General features: G+C 40.6%; 1 protein-coding gene across 2 annotated transcripts in view; it reads left to right on the forward strand.

Moving 5' to 3' along the window:
• DCLK1 (doublecortin like kinase 1) overlaps positions 1–21,761 on the forward strand; it is an 82,217-nt gene that overhangs the window by 52,794 nt on the left and 7,662 nt on the right. The window contains exon 4 of one of the 2 annotated variants that reach the window (XM_061628417.1): positions 19,411–19,437. The exons of the other annotated variant lie outside the window; for it this stretch is intronic. Coding sequence (XP_061484401.1) covers positions 19,411–19,422 — 12 coding nt within the window. The 3' untranslated portion in view covers positions 19,423–19,437. Of the gene's footprint in view, positions 1–19,410; positions 19,438–21,761 lie in introns of those variants that run through there. 2 annotated transcript variants of the gene reach the window in all.

The following is a 21,761-nucleotide window of genomic DNA, read 5'->3' on the forward strand; positions in this document are numbered from 1 at the left end:
CATTTTTATTCTACAGCAGGCACATGTAGCCTCCCACCCAAATTTCAACCAAAGTTGTCCCTGGCTGCATCCACACCAGGCCTTTCTTTCACTTTAGACAGTCATGGCTTCTCTCAAATAAACCTGGAAAGTGTAGTTAGTGAAGAGTGCTGAGAGTTGCTAGGAGACGCCTTGTTCCCCTCACAGACCTTTAGTCAGATTGGCTGACTGTTAAACCACTCTGGCCACTGGAGCTCTGTCAGGGGAATAGGAATCTCCTCTCAGCACCTTTCACAAACTACACTTCCTAGGATTCTTTGGGGGAAGCCATGACTGCCTCATGTGAAATCAAAGTCTGGTGTGGATGTGGCCCCCTGATTAGCCAAGCCAAGCAGCTGTGAGTCTGGTGTTTAGAACACTGACATTTGGTTCTTACTGAGCATGCCCGATGCTATCATTCAGTTCAATGCAAAATTTCTTAAATTAATTAAAAATCAGCCAGGCCTTTTTTTAACTTTTAATCTGCAGAAGATGAAGGTCAGAGTATGGGGCAAGGTCAGTATTAGGAGTACAGGTACTCTGTGAACATGGCTGATTTTTAATGAATTTCAACAAATTATGAAAACTCTGAGAGAAAATAGTCCAAAAAGAATCTGGATTTCCCCTTCTCTTTTTAGACTTTGAACTCTCTATTCTCTCTGACTGTTTTAGAGGGTTGTTAAACAAGCATTTCTGAGTTCAGGACTATAAGTTTTGTAAGGTTTTGTTTTGAAATGAGCTTATTGGAAGCATCAAAATGGCATGGGGGTTATTTTCAATTTAACATTGTGGAATGTGAAAAATCCACGCTGGCTATAGTATACAGCCACTGGCTGTATACTATAGCCAGCGTGGATTTTTCACATTCCACAATGTTAAATTGAAAATAACCCCCATGCCATTTTGATTCTCGTGGTTGTATAATATATTTTCATAATGTTGTAGTGATTGTACTTTTTATTATGTGTTGTTGTGCTACAGCATTTGGACTGTTTGTGTGAACTGCTCTGACCACATGTGTATTTGTGGAAAATGCGGTATATAAATAAATTGTTGAATAATAACAATAACAACAACAATAAAAATAATACATTGGTGTGATTCACATGTAACCACTCTAAAGTGCTACATAAATACTAAATGTTAGATTTATACTGCACTTTTCAGAGCGATTATGAAGCATTATGTTCTCCGAATGTTTAGTTTCTATTCATGTTGACTAATGTAATTGTCAGCACATAAGTCATGCCAATGCTGATTTGGTGTGCTTTACTGAGACCTGGGAGGAGTTGATCTGACTCAGCTTTGCCCACCTGGTTACTTGGTACAACACCAGCACAGGCTGCAGAAGTAGGAGGGAGGAGTTGCTGTGGTCTACAGAACTCCCATCTCTGTCACCAGGAAACCACTCTGTCTTGGAGCTGGCTGTGAGCACCTGCACTTGGTGTCGGGCAAAGGAGACAGTAAAGACAAGGTGTCGGGCCAAGGAGACAGGGTTGCTGCTGGTGTACCGTCCACCCTGCTGTCCAGCAGCTCCTCTGACTGAGCTGGCAGAGGTCATCTTGGTATTGAAGGAGCCCAGAATGATAGTCCAGGGTGATTTCAGTGTCCATGCTGAGGCTGCCTCTAGTGTTCTGACTCAGGACTTCATGGTCTCCATGACAACCATGGTATCCTTCTGGCCCGACTTGGTGCAATGGGTATTGGAGGCACTGTTTTACAGTGGTTCCGATCCTATCTCCAAGGTCATTTTCATAGAATAGCATTGGGTGATTTATTTATTTATTACATTTATATACCACCCTATAGCCAAAGCTCTCTTGTCTTTTGGCCCCCTGGCTGTTGTGCTGTGGGGTGATGCAGGGTACCATATTGTCCCCAATGCTGTTTAACATCTATATGAAGCCCTTGGCAGTGGTCATAAGAAGATTTGGGACGAGGTGTCAGCAGTACGCTGACAATACCCAGCTCTATTTCTCTGTAACATCTGAATCGGAAGAGGCCATGCAAGCCCTGGACTGGTGCCTGGACTCTATGATGGGCTGGATGGGGGCCAATAAACTGACTCTGAATCGTAGCAAGACGGAGACACTGTGGGTTGGTGGCTCCTGAGTTGAGATAATTGGTCAGTTGCCTCCTTTGGATGGGGTTGTACTCCCTCTGAAAGAGCAGGTCCATAGTCTGGGGGTGCTCCTGGATGCATCTTTGTCACTAGAGGCCCAGGTGACCTCAGTGGCTAGAAGTGCCTTTTATCAGCTTTGGCTGGTAAAACAGCTGCAGCTCTTTCTGGACCAGGATAGCCTGACCACTGTTGTCCATGCACCGGTTGTCCAACCTCTAGGCTGGATTGCTGTAACACGCTCTATGTGGGGGTACCCTTGAGGTTGGTCCGGAAGCTGTAGCTGGTGCAAAACGCTGCAACAAGACTGCTCATTGGGGCAGGGTGTCACCAACATGCCCCCCCCACTGCTGAAATAATTGCACTGGCTACCTATTAGCTACCAGGCTAAGTTCGAGATTCTAGTTTTGGTGTACAAAGCCCTGTACAACTTGGGACCAGGGTACCTGAAAGACCGTCTTATTCCTTATGTACCCAGTCGATCACTGCTCTGCAGGTGAGGGCTTCCTGCAGATATCATCTTATCAGGAGGTCCGTTCTGCACAACATAGGAAACCGACCTTTAGTGTAGTGGCAGCTACATTTTGGAATTTCCTCCCCTCAAATATTAGACAGGCATCATCTCTGTTATCTTTTTGGCTTCTGCTGAAGACCTTCCTCTTTCAACAATCCTTTTAAGGTGAGACCTTATCCCAGTCTGTGTCTGTGTTAGAATTGCTTTTTAAGATGTTTTTAAACTTTCTTTTTTAAAAAATAAATGTTTTTAAGCCTTTTTTAAAGATGTTTTTAAAGTTTTTAAAAAAATGTTTTTAAAGATGTTTTGTTGTAATATATTTTAAAGTCTGTTTTTATGATACTTTAAAGTGGTTTTAGTGCTTTTGTTTGCCACCCTGGACTCCTACTGGGAGGAAGGGTGGGACATAAATCAAATAATAAATGAACAAATGACATTTTCTGCACTTCAGTCTGTGCTTATTGTGAATGGACACTGCAAAATCAATTGAACTCAAACAAGATTCCCGTTAAGGGTGGTTAATCTGTAAGTGTTTCATGCTCATCATGGAGTGATTCACTGAGTTGGCCAATATACATCTTCAAACAATATGCTATGTAGACTGTTGTGCTCACCTAAATTTATGAGCACACAAAAGGAGAGAGACTGAATTGTTTCTGTAATTAAGCCCCGGATTCTTTAAAGCTATTCTTCCAGGTGTTAGAATGACAAGCAGTTCCCACAAAATTAATAGCTGATCTTTACAATGCAGATCTACTTATTGTAAAGTTCTTTAGCTCTATAAAAAGCTACTTCTCTCTTTTGTGAAAACTGTTTCCTAATTAAAGGCTTTAATTGTGTAAATTCAGAGACAATGAATTAAGATGGGGGATTACTTTTTAATTTTTTTTTGTTTACAAATTCCAAAAATGTTCCTGGCAGTTTTGTATGTACATACATGTATAAAAGTAAGTGTGTGTGTCATAGGATAGTTTTACGTCATGATGCATTTGGTAAGCATATGATAGATTTGCTGAGTCATTAACTGCAAGGTTCCTTGTAGAAAAAAGGGTAATATAAGGAGCTGCATTGTACTTTTTTGGACCAATAACCTAGCCCAGGATATTTGACTCTGATTGGTAGTGGCTTCTCATGGTCTTTACCAGCCTTGCTTCCTGAGTCCCTATATCTGGAAATACCTAGGATTAAATCTCAAATGCATTACAAAGTATGAAAACTATTATTGAACTTTAGAGCTTCCCAAACTATTTGGCATGAATTCTGTAGGGAAACATATATGTATGTACTAGTTTTGGGGACAGGCAGCATAAAACAGAGAGCAATACACAGTCTTATATTCATGGGTGCCAAAAGGATTTCCTGGGCCTGGTATACTGTAAGTTGATTTGGCCCCCTACATCCCCCCCATCTACTGGCAAGAACTGGTGCTTTATTTATTTATTTATAGTTAACAAAATGTATATATACTGCTTGAATGTAGAAACCTCTGAGTGTAAAAACCTTAACAAAACACATTAATTTTAACACATAGAACACATTAAAATAAAACAGTTGAAAACCAATAATTAAAAACATATTTAAAACAATGAAAATAGCCACTAACTAAAAAGATTAAAACTGATCAACATCCATGTGTCTGGATAGGTTTGCCTAAACAATTTATTTAAAATCAGGTGCCAAAAACAAGGCACCTGCCTGATATCAATAGGCAGAGACTTCCTAAGAGTAGGTACTCCTGCACCAAAAGAATGATTTTGTCTGAGTGCGGCACAAGTATTATGTGGCACCTGTAACAGTGCCTGTTCTGCAGAGCAAAGTGCTTGAGTGGGCACATACTTGCTATCTCGCAAGTAGGCTGCTCCCAAGGTGTCCTGGGCTTTATATACCAGTAATAACGTATTGAACTTGGCTTGAAATCAGATTGGCAACCAGTGCAGATCTCTGAGCAGAGGTGTTATGCTGACAGGGTCTGATTCCTGTCAACAATCTGGCTGCAGCATTCTGCACTAATTGCATTTTCCAGGTCAAGTGCAAGGGAAGCCCCACATAGGGTGCATTGCAGTAATCCAGTCTTGAATATCGATATTATCAACATGAATAGTTATTTTGAATCCATAGTCTTGATTTGAGATGTATTTAACAGATTTTAACCTGCCTTTCAGAGTTCTTGCCCTCACAAGGCATTTTATAAGTTATAAATAGTTAAAAAACCATAATCATAATTTTATTAAATAACGTTTACATATTAAAATAACATTAAAAAGATAGGAGCAGCTAAAAAAACTATTGCAACTCAACTGAACCAACTCTCAGCCTAACCAACCTCACAGGGTTGTTGGAAAGATAAAATAGAGGGGAGGACCCAGAAAGAAAAGCAAGGTACAAATATATCACATCAAATTCACAAACCATGCAGTGAAGGGGGGAAACTTACACAAAGGCAGCACCCCAAATTGCTTTAACTGCAACATTCCACAGTTCTGATATTTTATAGGAAAATACAAAAAAAATCCACAAACTTTGCCAATGCACACAAATACATAAAGTATGTAAAAGTGTGTGGGCAGGCACATGTGCTGTTGCTGCGAGCTATAAACTTATTCAGCTCACGTGATATGCAGACAAGCAGGAAAAGACAGCTGTTTTCAGATTTGCAAAGGGTTCTAGCTATTGCCTGAAGGTCAACAAATTCCTCATCAATTACAACCCTGACTTCACTTATTGGCTAAAAACCTGAAAGAGCAGTGATTGGAGCAGCTGGCTACTAACTCATTTAACAAACATTGAGCGAGTCTGACAATTGACCCTGAGCACTTTTTCTTTAAAGAGTCAGGTGGCCTCTGTGGCCCCAGACCCTGGAAAAATGGGCCCTGTTTATCCATTTATCTGCGGCCCTGCTACTGTTAATCTATAGGGAAGACATGAAAATGGTGTTATACAGCATGTATGCTATAGCGATGGGCTCCATTTCTGCAATAGTTGGATATGTGCCATCAGATTAATTATTATTTCTGATATTCTCTGTCTTTGTGGAAAGAATTCTGAAGTAGCAACTCTTTGTGCCTGATTTCCGATTTCTTCTTTCCCAGAGTTTTAAAATCATCGATAGTGTGAGTGATACTTATTGATCTACTTTCTATGTGAGCTCTTCAAATGTGTATTCCTTTTCATTGATGTCAATGAAGTGTTGACTGTAACTGACAGACAGAAAGCAGCAGGGGGAATGAGGTGTTGATTGGGAGCAGCAGATGAGAAGACACTTGATTATCTAATCTGCTCTGCAATGCATTTGAAAAGGAATGTAAACAGGCAAAATTACAGAGTTCAGAACAAAGATAGCAGTGGAGACGCATAAAAATAGTGATTAGAATATCAATAATTCTCTGCAAATGTGTATATATATATCTCAGAGGAGATTGGAAAAATGAAAAGATATCGGAGGAAAAAGGAATTGGATCATTAACGACCACTAGGGGCAAACAACAAAATGTAAAAAAGAAGAGGATTCCATTCCTAGTATGCTAAGACATATCTTGCTGTTAACTTTACAACCCTCCCCCAAACAAAAGGATGACTTGAGATAGCATCTCAAATATAATGAGAAAAAAAACTCTGTACAACTTATTGAACCAAAAATGAAACAAATTGATGTCTGTCTTTGTGACGTCCTTCCCCAGCACCACCTGTGAAGCTCTCACTTGGGGCTACCAGCAGACAGGAACGTCAGGTTTATTCTTACCCTTTACAGCTCTAGCACAGATCTCACTAGATCCCACTGCTAGGCAGCACCACCAGTCACTTTCTGTAACCCAAACTCCCAGAGACTTTGCCTAAGTCTCTCTATAGCTTGTTACTTTGTGACTGTGTGCCTATGCTGTTCCCAACCCCCTTGTATCTTTATATTTAAAGCATACAACTCTGGGTTGCTCTGGATACGTGACTTGTTACAATCTCTCCCTTCACCGCTGCCACCATTAGATACAGTTTCTGTTCAGCCTTGGTAATTACCTTGCCCTCCCTTCTGGTCTGTATATCCCCCAGCCAAGGATCAGGCCTTTGGTAAACCAAGTAAGTATTTATTAAATATCAGAAATAACAAGATTACTTAAGGAATGTTTCACAAGCATATGGTTTCATCTATATTCTGTTAGATACTTGACTTTTTACTAATTGCCTCAGAACTCCGACTCACTCTCAACACCACCACCTCCAAACCTCCAACCTCTCTCTCAACCTCTCCAAGACACCACCTCAACCACAACCCCTCTCTCAACCTCTCAAAGACACCACCTCAACCACAACCTCCCCACCCAATTCACCACCTCCCAGATTCAACTGTCATTCTTCCATTTATACTCCCAGCCATTCAAACACTCAGCCAATCATCCAGCATTCTACTGCTCATGTACTCCCCCCTCCTCTTTCACTCCACTTACCATATGTCTTCTATATAAACAGCACTTACCATATTTACAATATAAGCAGGAACATCACAGTCTTTAACTTCTGGTTCCAGGTTTTATTGTAATTAACCAGCAATGATTCTTTTTAAAGTTGGTCTCTGCTAGGCCTGGGCTAGGTTTCCTATGTGATCTGAATCTTTGTGTCCTGCAGCTTCCAGTATTTTTCAACTACACAGCAAGATATATCTATCTCACTGAGGAACTTAACTAAACAGTCCCATGTAGTTCAGCCTAGCTAAAGCATGTGTGGTCTTTACTGTAATAATTAAAGGAAATTGCTTTGTACCAAATTGGACCATTCAACCCATCTAGTTCAATATAGTCTCCATTGACTGGTAATGGCCCTCTAGGATTTCAGACAGGAATTTTTTTTCCAGCTCCATTTGGGGATGCCAGGGATTGAACCTGGGACCTTTTGTGTGCAAAACACATGCTTTACCACTGAGCTATGTTTCTTCACTATGACCCTACAACCAAGGTTTGTTCTGTGGCTTACTGCTTCTGGTTTGTCTGGGGGAGATGCATCTGAACCTAGGCTTGTGGTTTAACACTAAGCTAAACCATAGCTTAGGTTACAGGAATGTGGCAGCAGCAAGACTGGAGGAGAAGCAAAGCTGCCATGATCTTCTCTCTGGAGCATTCATGTTTGATTGTTCATGCTAAGCCATGGTTTTGTTTAACTTTGTGTGCAAATTGGGCCTGTATCTTTTTTATGTAATCTTAGGAAAGTGGTAAATAAAAGGTGGTGCTCCTGTATTGCCATATTCAAGGTATATACAAATATATTTTCAACCCTAGGATATCAAAATGAGCTTGATAAAGAGAGGTGTAGGGCTACCAATTTTGCATGATGGTCTAGTTACATTTGTATTTAGGTTGCTTTTATATATATATAGATCAATAGATAGATAGATATATGCTCGAGTGTAGGTAGAATGAAAGAGGACGGGCATCTTTACTTGAGCTTTGTAAAATAGTACTAGCCCCTCTCTCTCTCTCTTTTTTTTTTTTACAATAACAGATTTGGAGCTAATGCAAATACTGCCATTGCGTAGTATTCAACAGGTATGCCACATAGTCATTCTCAAGAGCAATATGTTGCCCAGTAACTGAAAGATGAATTAATAAAACTATTGTTTAATATTTTAAAAGTGTATGCAGTGCTTTTGGGGGGTAAAACAAAATGAGGCGCTGTATCTTGATAGAAGTGCCATGGGCAGCAAAAAATGAGGTACTGGTGAGTACAATCACACAAAAAAGCACTGGGTGTATTTATTATGTATGTGTGTGTTTGTGTGTATTTAAAATATTATATAAAAGCAGACTTAAATAGGCAAAATCCTTTCAAAATGCTGTTAATAGGAGGATGGCTTTTCTAACGATCATGTGTTGTTCTCGGCATAGGGGCCTGAAGCAAATTACTTGCTGTTATTCCATTAAGACTTGACACAGGCATTTTTGTTTTGTCATGTTGGGGCTTATAGCAGGTGAGTATTACAATCAATTATGCTGCTTTATTTTGTCAGCTGGCATATGGTATTTACAGGCTTTAAATTGCTTTAAAATATCCTCTGCTGTACTGATAGCTAAATCTGATTATTCAATGATCTGGCTTTTCCCATAAGATAGAAGCATTAAGTTAGACAGTGCATTTTATTGAAACATGCATTCAGATGGCCTTGGTGTATCCCTTAATAAAGACTTTGGGAAATGAGCTTTATGGGATTAAGTGGGGTTAGTGGGGTTTGTCTGCTCCAGTAGATGAATATGGTATGACCCTTTAAGCCTATTGCTTTACAGTATGGAAGAGAATGTGGTGGAGGCTGGGAACGGGAAAGCTGTGGCAATTCTTTTTCTCTTGGAGGAGGACTGGCTGCCTGGGCTTTGAGAATAATGATGAAGAATTTATCTTATTTGGATATTGAATCCATATCCAGAAATGTGGAGAACTGCATTTAAGAATGGAAAAATGAGAAGCTGAGAGAACTGAAAATGACAGATCTTTTAACCCTAGCAGAGAGCCATTCTTGTCCCCCATTTCTCTCAGTGTATGTTTGTGGTGAGCACATGGTGAAATAAGTGTTGCTACCTTATGTATTATAGAGTTTGAAAAACAGATGGTCTTTAATTGCTTTTAAATGCTTTAAATATGTTTTTATTTTATTTTAAACTGTATTGTTTGATCATTTTTATGTTTGTTGTCCTGGGCTCCTTCGGGAGGATGGGATACAAATTTAACTAATAATTTTTTTTAAATGCACACTTTTAAAATTTAAGTTGTTTGTATTTGCATTGAGCTGTATTGAGGAGGAATGAGATGATGACAATAAAATTAAAATGATTTTAATATCAAAATGCTAACATAGTATAATAGAACAGTTGGAAGGGGCCTATAAGGCCATCAAATGCAACCCCCTGCTCAGTACAGGAATCCAAATTAAAGCATACCTGACAGGTGGCTGTCCAGCTGCCTCTTGAATGCCTCCAGTGTTGGAGAGCTCACTGCCTCTCTAGGTAATTGGTTCCATTATTGTACCACTCTAACAGGAGGTTTTTGCTGATGTCCAGTTGAAATCTGGTTTCCTGTAAATTGAGCCCATAATTCCATGTTCTGCACTCTGGGATGAGTAAGAAGATTTTTTTAAAGAATAGATTGCTTTTAATCGCTGCTGAGACGACTTCCAGCAAATTAAATATATATATATAAACAATTTCAAACACTTTCATAAACATTCATGGCCCAAAAGCTTGTCTAAAAGGAAGGTTTTACCAACTGGTGGAAAGCCATTACAGAGGGGGCAAGATGCATTTCTAGAGCCTGGGGACAGACAGTGAGAGTGCCTTCTCCCTGGTCCCAATATCCCCAGAAGTATATTCTCTTACATAGAACTTGCAAGAGTATCTGTATTTGTAACTTCGGCAACAGCACTATTTTTCTTTCATTTGTCATTCGTATACTTGAAACCTTGCAAATTGTAAATTAAATCAGAGAAGCTTGTGCGCTGCCCGCCTTTCTCATCACTGATAGACTTGAAAGTCTTTTAGAACAGTCTAATTTTTGTTCTACATGATTTTTTGTTAAAATGATGAGTATTTTTATTTGGGTTTCTAGCACATTCCGCTATTTCTTTAATTTGTATTTTTTATTAAAACAGTTTCAAAAATTCATATACAAAGATCACATAAGAGGACTAGTTAAAGATTATACATGAAAGCAAGAAAGGATATAATAAATGTAAATAGAAAGATAGATAGAAAGAAAAGATAATAAATATAAATATTTATAAATATAAATATAATACTGCATTTTCAAATCAGTATCCTGGAAGATAGACCAAAAAGGCAGGTGAGTATTTGGAGGTCAACTATTATAGTCAGGACAAGTAAGGTAATTCAAGAAGATGCCACCAAGTGACTTCAAATGAGTTAGACTTGAATAAGCATCTACGAAGTCTGCTCTGTTGCGTCACTTTCTCTTGCAATGTGAGAGTCAAAACTTTACTCCACCAGCCACCGAAAGTAAAAATAGGAGCATATTCCACTATTAAGGCTTAGGCCAGAATTGAGTATAAAAATGCTGTACAGTAAAATGAAAGCACATGCTTAAAACAATTGGACATCTGGAAAAGCATTGATTCCATACAATGATAAAAATTTTATTTATATTATTTATTTATTTTATTTATTCGACTTATTAGTCGCTTATCTGGCTGAATTGTCAGCTACTCTAAGCGACGTACAAAGCAGAACATGTAAACATCAAAACATTAAGAGACTAACAATAAAAACTAACAATAACGTAAAAGCAACAAGTTCCAACAATAATAGGGCTTCTCTCCTGTATAGTCCGGAGGTGTAACTACCGATGGAGGTTTCTGGTGTAAGCATTGAACCAGTGTGGCAATAGTTCATTTCATATAACAGAACAAGAGGCTAAGTATTTTTATTATTTATTTAATTTGTATCCTGCCCTTCCTCCCAGCCAGGAGCCCAGGGCAGCAAACAAAGCACTACAACACTTTAAAACATCATAAAAACAGATCTTAAAATACATTAAAACAAAACAGCATTAAAAACATTTTAAAAAAAACAACTTTTAAAAAAGGTTATAACATTATTTAAAAACATATTAAACAGTTCTGACACAGATGCAGACTGGGATAGGTCTCAACCTAAAAGGCTTGTTGAAAGAGGAAAGTCTTCAAAAGGCACCGAAAAGATAGCAGAGATAGTGCTTGCCTAATATTCAAAGGGAGGGAATTCCACAGGATAGGTGCTGCCACACTAAAGGTCCGTTTCCTATATTGTGCAGAATGAACCTCCTGATAAGATGGTATCTGCAGGAGGCCCTCACCTGCAGAGCACAGTGATCAACTGGGTATATAAGAGGTAAGACAGTCTTTCAGGTATCCTGGTCCCAAGCTGTGTAGGGCTTTGTATGCCAAAACTAGAACCTTGAACTTAGCCCGGAAGCAAATGGGCAGCCAGTGCAATTCTTTCAGCAGCAGGGTGACATGTTGGTGATACCCTGCTCCAGTGAGCAGTCTCGCCGCCACATTTTGCACCAGCTGCAGCTTCTGGACCAACCTCAAGGGCAGCCCCACATAGAGTGCATTACAGTAATCCAGCCTAGAGGTTACCAGTGCGTGGACAACAAGTAGAACTCATTATTTCTAAAATCAGATTCCAGAATAACTTGTTGCTAAACTGATCAAGATCCCGCCCATGTGCTGATTGTCAAGCACAGAGATGTGAAAATAAAAAGGAATAATTTGGTGGAAATTCTGCTCTTATACTGTACACAGAACACTACTGTTCCTAAGTATCAGTTGCAGTGCTTTCCCACAGATAAACAGCATCAAGCTTTTCTGTGCACTCTTTATAGAACAAGATGCAAGCTAAGGATCCAAATCAGATTGTTTTGCTTATTGTAAAAAAAAAAGTTAACCTTTTGTTTTCATTCATTTCAAAGACTAAATAAAAACAAATTTAGTTCCAATTACCAGTTCCAGGGTGGCAAATCGGGGTCAAAGAAAAATGGAGGCTGAAACACTGACTTGGATACCAGCAATGTGTCTGACTAGTCCCATCTCAGAATCAATCTCCTAGAGCAGGACAAAGTACAAACTAGGCAAGTAAAATTATCATGAGGCTGTGCCTCTTCCTTGAGCAAAAAGACTGAAGATAAATGAGTGAGGGAATATTATGGGCAGTGTTTTGGACAAAGGAGGACATTTCTTTGCACAATGCATAACTGTAACTTACAGAAATCTTTCAGTCTTACAATTTTGGGTAACTTACAGAAGTACCCAAAGGTATGTAACTAAATGAGGTTGTAAAAGGATTAGACAAATGGTTGATAAATAGTCTTGGTTTGCCAATAGATATTAGCCATTTAACTAAATTGAATCTCCTTGAGCAGAGGCAGAACGTACCTCTGATTACAGGGTATGAATAGTAAGATTTATTTATTTAGAACAGTTTTATAGCACGCTTCACTGTTTTTAGGATTTCAGGATATGGTACAATCATAATAAAAATATGATAATAAAATATTAAATATGATTAAAGAAAATCATTTGCAACAGATTAAAATGGCTGTGTAAAACACTTAAAAAAAACACCTGGCACCAAAAGCATTGCAAAGTTGGTGCCAAGTGGGCCACTCTAGAAAGGATGTTCCAAAGATGGGTCTCCACTACAAAAAATCTTGAGATGTGATTAATGAAAACAGACAGATAATGGGCCTCTGATTTCTGAAGGTACTCAAGTGGTGCTTTGTAGAGGATAGTATGACAACTGTGTATACTTCAAACCAGTGCTTTTTTGGTAAAAAGAGAAGTGCCAGTACTCATATAATGATAAAAGTACCATGGGTGCCAGCACAAAATGGTTGGCATGGGCAGCAAATAGGCCTGGCTCCAGCACACGGCCAGGTTGTGCCCTAGCTGAGGGGCCCGGAGGGGACCCTCCTTAGGGTGGGAGGATAGAGCCCATTCCATGATCTATAGTAGCATCAGGTCATGTAACCCGACACTGCCACTGAGCACAGAGCAAAAGCTCCCAGATACCTCCCCAATACAGGTGGTGTGGGCTTAAAGAAGCCCACCTGCCTCATCGACATGGGGTATGTGCCCCAAAATGGCGATGGGGGCGTCCCTAAGGGGTTGATGCCCCTGCTCTCATCTTGGGGGATGGCAGGTGTGCATGTGTGAGAGGAGTACACACTAACACCAGAGGTCGGTGAGGTTGGTAAACCCTGTGCTGGGAGGGGGTGGTGGGACCACAGCCTGGAAAAGTTACTTCTTTTGAATTTACAACTCCCATCAGCCCAACCAGCATGGCCACTGGATTGGGCTGATGGGCGTTGTAGTTCAAAAAAGTAACTTTTCCAAGCTCTGGGTGGGACATACAGTGTTGCGGGCCCAGTCTGCCTGGTGCTGGCCCTGGCAGCAAAAAAAAAAGAAGAAGTCACAAAAAAAGCTCTGCTTCAGACTGTTTCAGATGGCAGAGTTGCCTCCAACCTGTGGCAGATTTACATTGTACTCTGTTGCTAACCAGCAAGCATTGTTGCCTTTTTTTCAGCTAATGTGGTGCCTGTGCCAATCTTTGCAGAAGACTTGTATTTCCTCAGTATATTGCAAACCAGGTGTAAGTCAAACCACACAAGTGTTACTAAAGTGTTTACTTTTGGTAATGAGCATCATCCATCACTCAGCCTGTATGTTGAAAGGAGTCAGTGGTACAGTTTTTTATATGTAAGCTGGTCATCTTATGCCCATTCAGTGGCTAAAAACATACACTCTTGTCATGTAATTGTGAACATACTGCTCCATAGTAGGCATGGCTCTCAGTTTGGAGTGAACATAAAATGGAATGGCCAAGGAGCAAGACCTTCTTTGTTATCAGGGAAGTATTTTATGAGCTGTGTGCTGAGGCATGACCATAACTCCTTAAATAACTCAAAGTGCTTCATACCACCACCAGTTCTTTAAAACTCCCTTTATTCTTCTTCTTTGCACCTCCTACATGTACTTTTGAAAACTCATTCATAGAGAACCCTAGAGACTCATCAGGAACTGAAAGCTTTAAAAATTTCCTGAGTTTGACTAGCAGCCCAACAGACTGAGATCAGCAAGTGAACATTTGTTGCTGCTCTTGCATTTACTGATATTTTAATAATACATTACGGTCAATGATGTCAGCTGCTTGCTGCATTTTTTTTGCTTTACTTTGTATCTGTCCGCAAGAATCTTGGCAGCACCTTTTTCTGGGGAGAGGGTGAGTCTGGCTATGTAAGCTTCTTTGAGAAAATTAGTTTTAAAAGCAGACTATAAATCACCAAATATTTTTGCCCGCCATTTAGAAAAGTGAGGTGGCCATTTCAGGCAGCTGTATTTGGGTGTCATGAAAGGGTAGCAAATTGTAAATTACTTAGTTTATTATTGCTATATTTTTTTCTTGTGGGATTTTTTGCCCTGGGTGCCAAAATAACTGGACTAGTCTTGGGTGCTGTATACGGTAGCATGGTGGGTGGAACAGCATTTGCTGTTACACCACAGGCAGAAAATGTTTTTTGCTGTCTCTGTAAAATAATTCAGTTTGTCTTGCAACTCTGGGAAATACCTCTCAGCTTAATATTCCAGTTGGCAAATGTACTTCCAGAGGACATATGTTGGGGAAGTGAATGTGTGTCAAGGCAAACCAGTGGCAGGTAAAGTTTCACAGTCAGTGTGGATTGAACTGGGTAGGAGAACTATGAAAGCAGATGGGGGAACAGCTCATTGAAACTGGAAAAGACACTGATCTGAGGGAATAACAAGGTGGTAACTTCAGTCTACAACAACAGTTTTGGCAAGTTGTTCTGTCTGGTCAAATGTGAGCTGATTGGATAGTTCTATCCCAAAGAGAATGGCCAATGGTTGTATCTCAAATTGTACATCCTGTCTTTCTGTTTCGGACAGTGTTTTACCAGAAAATGCAGTTGGTGCTGTCTGAGACTCCCTAACAAGGCAGCTGCTAGCTTTGTCTCTGATGTGTCACCCTGTAATGCCAGCTGGTCATCCATGCTAGATGTCTTGAGTAGAGGGCTCTTAGCTATTGTGTCTTTTCTTATATCCTAATCTTCCCAAATGCCTGATGATTACTCTCTGACTATGCTCACCCTGCTCCCTCTGTGTGAGCTGTCAAAGTGGCTCACAGTCATCTATTAGCCTTTTGCAAAACTTTGCCTTTTTCAGGTATATCTAGACTCCCTTCACATACATAGGTCTGAACATATCCTGAATGTCTTTAATGTTTCCAGAATGTACTTTCATACTCTCTGCTGTTTTCAGATGCTTTAGTCTTAGCCAGACGTTACCTAGACTACCCTTTCCACTGCTTCAAAAGAAGAGGCAATTTGATATTTCAGTCTCTCTGAATTAGAATATTACCTGTAATTATTGCTATGGCTGGTAGCATCCTCCTCTTGCAAGAGGCTTTTAATTAAAACACTTATGGGCTAGTTAGAGTGTGTTCCCTCCCCAAGGGCCCCCCTGTGCTAAGCTTCCAGAGTTGCTTTTTGAGGGGTACAGGTGGCCACAGGGCAAAGAAAAGATGGGAAACTTACCATCCATGAATTTCCTTTTATCTACATATATTATTTATTTAAAAGTATTTCTAAACTGCTTAGTATGTAAAATACCTAATCAGTATACAAAAATACAATAAAATGGTATCATAAAAACAGCTATAAGAACCTGTAAAACAGTATTATAAAAACAAGTATAAACAGGAATTCAGCAATAACAGGGGCCAATCTTATGGATCTGCAGAGGAGTTAGACTTTGCTTAAATGGACTGTTTGTGTGGACCAGGGTTGGCGCTAGGCAGGACTGGGCCCTTGGGCACCAGCCTGCCCAGGACCCGCAGTGCCCGCCTGCACACCTCACCTACCTCTCCCATTGCCTCATGTTAACTGCACGCATGCTGTGCGCGCATGCATGGCATCAACCAAGATGGGGGTAGGAGCTTCCCTAAGGGGGCTGATGCTCCCGCTGCCATCTTAGTTGATGGCACACTATGCTATGCATGCACACATGCCTGCCATCAACTAAGATGGCAGCAGGGGCGTCAGTCCCTTAGGGAAGCCTCTGCCACCATCTTGGTAGATGGCATGCATGCGCGCACTATGCACAAATCATTCCCAGCAATGGGAGAGGTAGGTGGGGCATGCATGCCAGCTTGTCGAATCCCAAATGGTCTGTATAGGAGGGGTGCCTGGGAGCACCCTCTCTGTGATCTGCATCAGGGTCAGGAGTCAAGGGTGCTCAGATCACAGCATGGGAGCGCTATCCTCCCACCAGGGCCCGACCTGGCTGCCCTCTGGCGCCAGCCCTTGTGTGGGCCTTACTTTTATGGACTTTTGTGTATTATATGGGAATGAATATCTTACTTGTCTATTTGTTTGGGGAATCTAGGGTTAATTTCCTCCACCTACCCTGCCCTGGGGCTCAAATGAGAAGGCAGTAGAACTCCATTGGATGTAGGAGAGATGGCACATCTCTTATCTGAGGGCAGGAAAATTAAAAGTTACAAGTTTCCTGGTGCCTATAACTTGCTGAGCAAAGCCTTTTATTGGCAGGGTGCCGGTAAACAGGTAGCTTCTGGTAGCTGGCCTGGAGGCAGGAAGTTCAAGAAGGAACTCGGGAGACTTCAGAAGCTTTTGAGAGCATACAGGGTTCCTACTAGGAGGCAGGGGGTGGGGGGAGCAATGTGTGGTTATAGCTTCAGGGTATGCCATTAGACACAGGGATAGAGGATTGTGTTTAACTCCTTGCTTGTTCTTTTGCTTCATTTGGGAGTATAACGGTTTTCTGTTACTTTTGCACAAGCTTTTCTTAGAAGTCATTATTATTATTTTTGCCATAGAGGTTACCTAGACCTCTAGTGATGAAGATAGATCTAGGAGCACCCCTAAACTACATACCTGTTCCATCAGAGGGAGTGCAACCCTGTTCAGAACTGGTAAACAACACAACCCCTCGCCCTGAGTTTGCATGTTAGGATCCAAGCCAATCTGTAAAAAGGCCCTAACTCTACACTTCTTTTCCACAAGTCCCATACAAAATAGTACTTAATCCAGGTGGAGGTAAAGGAATCTCTTTTCCTTGAACAAAGATCTTTGGGCTCCCGCCAAAACCTCAGCTTGAATACACTTGAACACATACATTTATGCTATATAACAAACATGTTTAAGTACAGGTTGTTTAGTAGTTGATAATCCTTGGAGTAGACCCATTAAGCCCCATTGTTTTCAGTGGGCTTACTCTAAGAATGACTGAGTCTAGATTCAACCCTTTTAAACTGCATATACTTTATGTTTGCACACTGTGTGCAAAAACTGATACTTCAGTCTTTGACCCTTGTAGCCCTTATTATAATCCAGCTGAATCTTTTTGAGCAAGCTGCAAATAAACAAATATATTAACGGGTTGTAGTCAGTGCTGCCATTTTGCTCAGACAGCAGATCTGATGTGCAATGGAACTTTATCCTCTCCTCTCCAGCCCCCTGTGCATTCTCAAAATCTGCTTCAGATGGTTGGAAGACCATCTGAAGACTAGATTTTGGGGGCACGTGGGGAGAGAACGGGAAGGGCAAATCCTGTTAAATGCAACCCTCTATCTCTTACTATTTTAAATATGTTTTCTACATATACAGGAAAGACAAGAGCATCTTGTTTCCATTTTCCTATTTTTTACCCTTCCCCACCCCCGCTTTCAAGCCTTTCAATTGCCAGTGTGTTTGTGACAATTCAACTGAATATGCTAATAAATAAATAAAACACATATACCTTATGTATATTTGTCTGGCAACACCAACTTCAGAATTTAATTTGCACATGTGTGGCCAGAACACTCAGTGTGGAATTATTTAGCAGATATTTTTGTGACAAGGGATGTGCAATTTTTTTCCAACTGGGTAACAGTTGGGAAGCTGTGCCCTGTTGCATTTAGATCATGCTAGTTTCCAAGGCAACATCTCTAAAGCCAGGGAAAACCAGTGCCTGAAAATGTATCTGTTGTGTAACATAAATATGTAACAAGCTAAAAAAAAGTTATTTTCTAATTATTTTTGTATCATTGCTTTGTCTTATTTGAAATTCCATGTGGTGCAGAAATTCATTGTGATGCATTTAAGTCCAGCTTCATTGGGGAGAGAAGTTGTGGTAGAGAATAGAGTTTGGATTTTGTAAGGAGACCACGTGTAAGGAGACCACAATGTACATTCCTTCCATTGGTTGATCTTGGGCCTGTCACCTTCTCTCATCCTAATTGGTCTCAAAGAGCTGTTGTCACATAAAAATGGGATAACCCCTGATCTTCTGGGAGGAAAGATGAGATTACATATGTCCTAAACTGTTAAAAACAAAACAATAATATTCAGGGTTGTTATTAAAGCTAGATGGGTCATTCTGAATGTTCTTAGAGGTAGATTAGATGTTTAAGAAGAATGTGCCTCTCAGTTCAAAGGATAGTAAGGCTGCAATCCTAACCCTACTTACCTGAGAGTAAGCCACATTTAATTAAATAGGATTTTCTTCTGTGTTACTTGTGGTGTCCTGTGATGGATAGTCACAGCTATACTTTCATAAGAAAGGCCAAACTAGTGTTGAAACAGACTGTCTTCAATAACATCCGGATACTGGCTTTCAAGAAGAATGGCTTTAATACCTTTCCTGTGAACAAACGTCCTCTGTGATGGGTGAGCTGTAAATTAAAAACAAATGAGGAGGCTTGCTCTCCAGCAAAGTTTACATAATTAAAAAGAACAGATTCATAATGCAGAGAGAACGTGTGTGCATTCATTGCCTCCAGGAAAAGCAAAAAGAGTCAAACAACATGAGCTAAAATCATTTGGCATCTCACAAAAATTGGGCAGAATGTATCAAGCATAGAACACTAGTTCCAGGCTGCCTAAAGGTTTATGAAACAATACAAACCTGTATCAGCTTTGTCTTGCTGTGGTATCAGGCCTGTAAATAGTGAGCTTTACTTAATTCAGGGGAAAGATATGTGAGGTCCTGAAATGGAAGGTAAAAGGATCCACTTGGAGCATGCTCGAGTTCTGAAGGCACTTATAAGGTAGGCAGTTGTGGGACTATTTCAGATAGTATGCAAGCACATGCTCTTACTTCTGAAGCACTTGTAATTATTTCAGTCATGGAGAAGAAATAAAGGGTTGTTGTAGAGTATTTGCTTCCTTGACTTTGTGCTAAATGTTTTAACTGATGGACCACTAATTGTTTCTGCAGGAACCTTTATGAAAAGCCCCATTCCAGCTACCTATTGACTTTTTTTCCCTTTGGAAATGAGTGTTATGGACATCTTGGGGGACAAATACTGAGGACAGCAAGTGTCAGCAAAGTGTTAAATGATAGTGCTGTGTGTGCCACACAGCCTGTGCATGGACCTCCAAGCTAACCTGCTACCTTTACCTGTATTGGAGGATGTGGTCAGTATTGGAGTAAGAGGTACCTGCCAATCTGGTCAGCTTATGTACATGAAATGGGGAGATGCCATATTGTCCTTTGCTTCTGGCAGCAAAATGTCTTGGGTCAGCCCTGGAAAGCAAACACACATGCTACATTAAGTGTGGAGCTGCCTCTAGTCTGGTGTTTTTCCCTTGAGTAGTTAGTGTAGTTGTAGTTAGCACTTGCCCAAATAAAGTTTGCTTTCCTCTGCATGCCCCCCCATCAGCTCTGGAGCATCCTCCAGCTATTGTGGTGCTGCTAGCCTGCTGGCCTACTATGAAGTGCTGCTGATGTTGAAGATCCTTGTTGGGGCACCACCAGAGATTCACAGGCCCACCACTACTCACCCTCAAGGAGAGGTCCTTCCTTGGAGTGAAGCATTGTGGTTGAGGTAGCCACGCAGAGTGCCTGTGCTGGTGATGCTTTCTCGCAGTGGTTTTAACAGAGCCTGTATTTGCTATTGTTGCAGCAAAGTGGTGGTAGTGCAGGTGGTCTCCAGAGCCAACTCCAAGCACAATACATCACTCATAGGAACTTCTGGGAGGCTGCAGGAGAGGAGGAAGGGCAGCAGAAAAGGCTGGTGGTAGAAGATGGAGCGGGAAGAGTAAATTGTAGTAGTAGGTGGTGGTGGTGGCAGCCCACCTCAGGTGGCGCAGTGTTGTGCTCTTTATGGTTGTGACTGATGTAAAGAAGCCTGCGATCTGTTGGATGCAGTTGGCAGGGCAACTGTTTTTCTGAACGCTCTGGTATGTCAATAGCAGAGCTTGGAAAAGTTACTTTTTTGAACTACAACTCCCATCAGCCCAATCCAGTGGCCATGCTGGCTGGGGCTGATGGGAGTTGTAGTTCAAAAAAGTAACGTTTCCAAGCTCTGGTCAATAGGCACGTGGGACAGCAGCTCACCTCCTCTTTCTAAAAGCAGACTGCACCAGGACGTGGCAAGCTGATGTCTACCACATGATTGTGAAATTTGAAGCCTGAGACTGAACCAAATAAAGAATGCCCCCGCACGGCAGGTTGCTTGATCATGTCAGTCTCCATTTCAGACTAACCTTTCAGTTCACCCACAGAGGTTTTGTTTTTTGTACAAAGCTTGTTCATTTTTTCAACCTAGTTTTCCTTCATTTATTTATTTATTACATTTATATACCGCCCCATAACCGAAGCTCTCTGGGTGGTTTACAGCAATTAAAAACATTAAAAAATATATAGAAACTTAAAAAAAATAATAAAAACACAATTTAAAAACTTTAAAAACAATTTAAAAACAATTTAAAAACACATTGATCCAGTATTGATCCAGTCAGTCGAGTAATACTTATTAAAATGCCACAAAGTAAGTGCTTTATGGTCACGCTGCTCCCCTCATTTCCCCTTCCAAAAGGAGTTATCCTTATTGTTGTCTTCCTATTATTTTTTGCCTGAAGAAATATAAGTCCTTTGCAAGCTCTTGCTACCCACTCCCTTCATTTCTCCCAAAACACTGGGGGACGGGGCAGCGACAATGGCAATGACCGACCACGCCTTTAGCCTCTTCTTCCTAGAAATGCAGAAGTCCATTACTAGCAATATTGAAGAACCTAGGAAACTGCATTTGTACTGAATCAGGCCATTAGTCCATCTAGCTCAGTATTATTTACATTGACTGGCACTGGCTCTCCAGCGTTTCAGACAGAAATCTTTCTCAGTCCTATCTGGAGATGCCGGGATTGAACCAGGGACTTTCTGCATGCAAAGCAGATTCTGTCACTGGATAATGGGTCTTCCGTCTAAAAGATATTGCACCACCAGGGACTTGAACCCACAGTTTTAAGATCCTTCCAGCTTCTGCCCCATGCCTGGACTTGACTGGATGATGTTGCATGTACTAGCGACTTGTACTTATCAAAGTGTTCTTTGTTCTTTTGCACGGTCAATATGTATTTAGCACATGTAGAACAAAAAACTGCATGAGTCTTACTCTAAATATTTTTATCCTACGTTTCCAAAATTGTATGCTTTCAGTCCAAATTCAAAAGTACAATAGAAGCTCATTACAACCAAAACAACTTAAACAACATTCCTAGCAAGCACTAATCCTAATTGTAATGTACCATAAAAAAATTGGCAGATTATCTCGATCTCTAAAGGCT

This window comes from Rhineura floridana, chromosome 5 (assembly GCF_030035675.1).
Source record: "Rhineura floridana isolate rRhiFlo1 chromosome 5, rRhiFlo1.hap2, whole genome shotgun sequence".
Classification (NCBI taxonomy): domain Eukaryota; kingdom Metazoa; phylum Chordata; class Lepidosauria; order Squamata; family Rhineuridae; genus Rhineura; species Rhineura floridana.